Below are 3,895 nucleotides of genomic sequence, written 5' to 3'. Positions count from 1 at the left end.
AGAAGTTAAGGAGCAGAAAAGCAAACAAATGTGCAATTGGTGGTTCATCTACTAGGCTGGTGGCGAGCAAAAACATATCTTCTTCCATTTATCCACCCAGAGCCAGAGACTTGACCAGTCAACATTTTTGGTGCCCTGATCCCAAGGGTAAGGGCACATCACATCCTACTGGAAGTTGTCTTGACTGCATAGTGTTCAGTTGGAATTGTATGCCAAACTTGTCCCTCTCTTGAAGAGTATGTCCCTTTTACCTGTCTTGAAGAATATGTTTATTTTGCTCCGATTGATCATGTGCTGAAGGCTTTCTTTTTCTTCAGGAAAAGCAGTTTTTTTGTGTGTGTTCCTGACAAAAACAAAACATATTGAGCTATCTCTGGAAACAAAGTGGAATTCTTTGCATTTGGTGCATTGAGACAAACGAAATGCTGCTTGATTTGTTCCAGAAAGTAATACTTTTCCCCTCGTGCTTTAGTGGAAAAGTCGGTCAACAATGTACAGTTCCCCTCTTGATGTGTTGGATGTTTAGTTGTGTACCAATCAAATGGCCTCACTTTTCTCCAGTAGGACCCACCATATTGACCGAAAACCAAACGTGACATAGACTCTGGAATTACTTGTGCTTAAGTTCTTTGGCACTTGCCTCGATTATTCATATTTCATAACCCACCCGGCCATCCCTGAGACCACCATGCTGCCTCACTCCCTATTACTCTGCCTCCTCTTCCTCACCCCAACCTCCGCCTCCTATGCCAACGATGGGTTCGCCTATGACGGTTTCTCCCATGCCATGCTCCTTATTGATGGTGTAGCTTCAATCGCAGGCAGAGCTCTCATGCTAACCGATGGTGCTGCCCAGAGTGTAGGACACGCTTACTACGGAAGCCGGTTTGACTCTATTTCCTCCTTCTCCACAACCTTCGTGTTCATCATCACTCCCTCTTACTCTGATTTAGGCGGATATGGGCTTGCCTTTACGATTTCCGCTACAGCAGACTCTTTATTGGATGCCCTTCCGTCTCAGTACATGGGCATCTTCAACTCTCAAAACATCGGTAATGTCACAAATCATCTCTTTGCCGTCGAGCTTGATACCATCCGAAATAGCGAATTTGGGGATATTGATGCTAATCATGTTGGAATCGATGTGAACACCTTGGTCTCTATCAACTCCCACACTGCTGGATACTACACCCCAAATGGCACGTTCTCCCCCTTGTCACTTATTAGTGGTAAACCGATGCAAGTATGGGTGGACTATGATGACAATTCACACCACGTGAATGTCAGTTTAGCACCTTACTTAGAGGAGAAGCCTCAGCGCCCACTGCTATCCAGCACTGTCAATCTTACATCTATTTTGCCAAGCTCGGTATATGTTGGCTTTGCCTCTGCAACCGGCACCCTAAGTTCCATACACAGCATTATTGGCTGGAGTTTCAATCCAAATGGGGAGGCCAAACCACTTAACTACTCAGCATTGTCTGGAGTTATACAGGATGTTCGACGGAATGATCAAAGTGGCTCGCAGGTTCAATTGGGTGCTCAAAGTGGCTCGCATATCTCTGGGGGTGTTATTACAACAGTTGTTATTCTGTCAGTGTTCATCACAATTGTCATTATCATTGCTCTTTATGTTTATATGAAGAAGGCAAGGAAAAGTGGTGAGTGGGAAATCGATTGTGGGTCATCATCCTTCACATACAAAGATCTTGCCGCTGCGACCAACGGTTTCAGTGACAGGATGCTTCTTGGGAAAGGAGGATTTGGAAAGGTATACAAAGGGCTGCTACAAAACTCGAAGCAAGATGTTGCCATCAAGCGGGTTTCGCCAGAGTCAAAGCAGGGGATGAAGGAATTCATAGCTGAGATAACCATCCTAGGCCATCTCCGCCATCGCAACCTTGTGCAGTTGCTCGGTTATTCTCGACACAAGAGCGAGCTCCTTCTGGTTTACGATTACATGCCAAATGGCAGTCTTGATAGAGTTTTGCATGGTCAAGATAAGCGGACTGTCGACTGGTTTCACAGATTCAACATTATAAAAGGCATTGCATCTGGTCTTTGCTACCTCCACGAGGACTGGGAGAAGGTGGTCATCCATCGAGACATCAAAGCGAGCAACGTGCTCCTCGATAATGAAATGAACGGTAGACTAGGTGATTTTGGTCTGGCAAGATTACACAACCATGGTACAGATGCCCACACCACACATTTGGCTGGCACCTGGGGGTACATTGCCCCCGAGCTGGCTAGGCTAGGAAGGGCAACCAAGGCAACTGATGTCTTTGCATTCGGTGTCTTCATGTTGGAGGTTGCTTGTGGGAGGCGTCCAATACAGGTGAATGATTCTGATGGCGAGCCAGTGCTGCTGACAGACTGGGTGGTCGATGCATGGGAGAGCGGTTCGCTCCTCAAAACGGTAGACCCAAAATTAGAAGATTATGTCAGGGAGGAAGCAGAGTTAGTACTAAAGCTTGGCTTGCTGTGCTCTCACCCAGTACCAAGTGCTAGGCCATGCATGCGCCTAGTGATGCAATACCTTGTAAAGGATGTGCTACTCCCGGATTTCCAATCAAGTTTTTTGAGCCTTACTAGCAGGGATGAAGAATTTGGGCAGCATATCCTGTCATGCCCTTCTGTAGCGACGACCATAACAGGACTTTCTGGAGGAAGATGATGCATATTTAGCTATATGGTTTCTTGTAATAATCTATGTTTACAGATATACTCTGTTGTAGAATTCTCCACATAAAGGATTAGTTACACGCGTGAAAACCACGTATAGTGTTGTATGAACTAAGGGTACAGATAACTGTATGAATTATCCTCCCTGTCATACGAGTAATGTTATTTGTACTAGTTTCTCTAGGTTTACGTATTTAGCCATTGTAAACAACAAATCTCTACTGCAATTGGAGGGACAACTAATAAATGACATTCAGATGGAAGCTTACACTAACTTCTGCAAGACTGTACCCCAATTTTACTGCAGGGCCGAGTCAGTTTTTCTTTTCTGCACTGTAGGCTGGTGAATCATGTCCTGTAAGAATTCTTAAATCCTCACCCCAAGACCTATTTAAGAGTTAAGACCGTTTCTTAGTTTGAGCAGGCCACTAGGGGGTCCAGCTATCTGTGATCAGTGGGTTACTTGCATTCTAATTACTGACACTGCAAGCCCTGAAACCGCGCATCATCGACTCGGCCCGTGACACTGCAAGCAATTGAAAACATAAGCGTTCCTCCATACGTGATTAACACAGTTCGCATTTAAGCAGCCAAGATCATACTGGAAATTTACAAAACAAATTTCGAAGGTTAGCATTCAATTTAAGAAAACAATGAGAGTTCAGACAGTTGGAGTCAGTTCAACACCAGATCTGACAAAGTGTCCTAGTTTTGTTTTACAGCAACTACTAACTGGAGCATTGGATAATAGACTATCCAGTTCTTGCAACTGCCAACTAACTGCATCTATGTTCCAAAAAAAGAAACTAACCGTATATAGTTCCACCACCCAAACTAATCTCTGTTCAACCAAGTGCCAACTGACTGTATATAGTGTAGTGTCGTATCCAGACAATTCGTCTCCAAATGCAAGCTTTTGCATATAATCGTTGCTGGCGGGCTAGCTCGCCGTATCAAGGAGGGGAGGAACGAATCCGTACTCCCGGTTTTCCCATTGCAGGAGAAAATATTTTACCTTGGTATGCAGGGGAAGGCAGGGGCGGACGGCGGAGCTGGAGAAGGGGGCGCTGGGGCTGGACGGTAGCATTTTCTTTTTTTTTTGCGAGTGGCGGGCGGTAGCATCGGAGCTAAGGGACCCCGAGGATGGAGAATGGGACGAGGCTCTGGGGCGGCGTCGGGCTGGGCGACGGACGGCCGTTGTTAGGGCAGG

At 45.8% G+C, this 3,895-nt stretch overlaps 1 protein-coding gene across 1 annotated transcript; it reads left to right on the top strand.

Moving 5' to 3' along the window:
• Positions 1 to 674: 674 nt before the first annotated feature.
• On the top strand, positions 675 to 2,677 carry LOC123051134 (L-type lectin-domain containing receptor kinase SIT2; the record flags this gene model as incomplete). The annotated part of the gene is given in 1 exon segment (XM_044473933.1): positions 675 to 2,677. A coding segment is annotated over 1 exon segment (1,989 nt). The 5' UTR covers positions 675 to 688.
• Positions 2,678 to 3,895: the final 1,218 nt, after the last annotated feature.

Source organism: Triticum aestivum, chromosome 2D, assembly GCF_018294505.1.
Source record: "Triticum aestivum cultivar Chinese Spring chromosome 2D, IWGSC CS RefSeq v2.1, whole genome shotgun sequence".
Lineage (NCBI taxonomy): Eukaryota > Viridiplantae > Streptophyta > Magnoliopsida > Poales > Poaceae > Triticum > Triticum aestivum.
The sequence above is the reverse complement of the archived record's forward strand: the minus strand, read 5'-3'. Positions and strand labels throughout refer to the sequence as shown.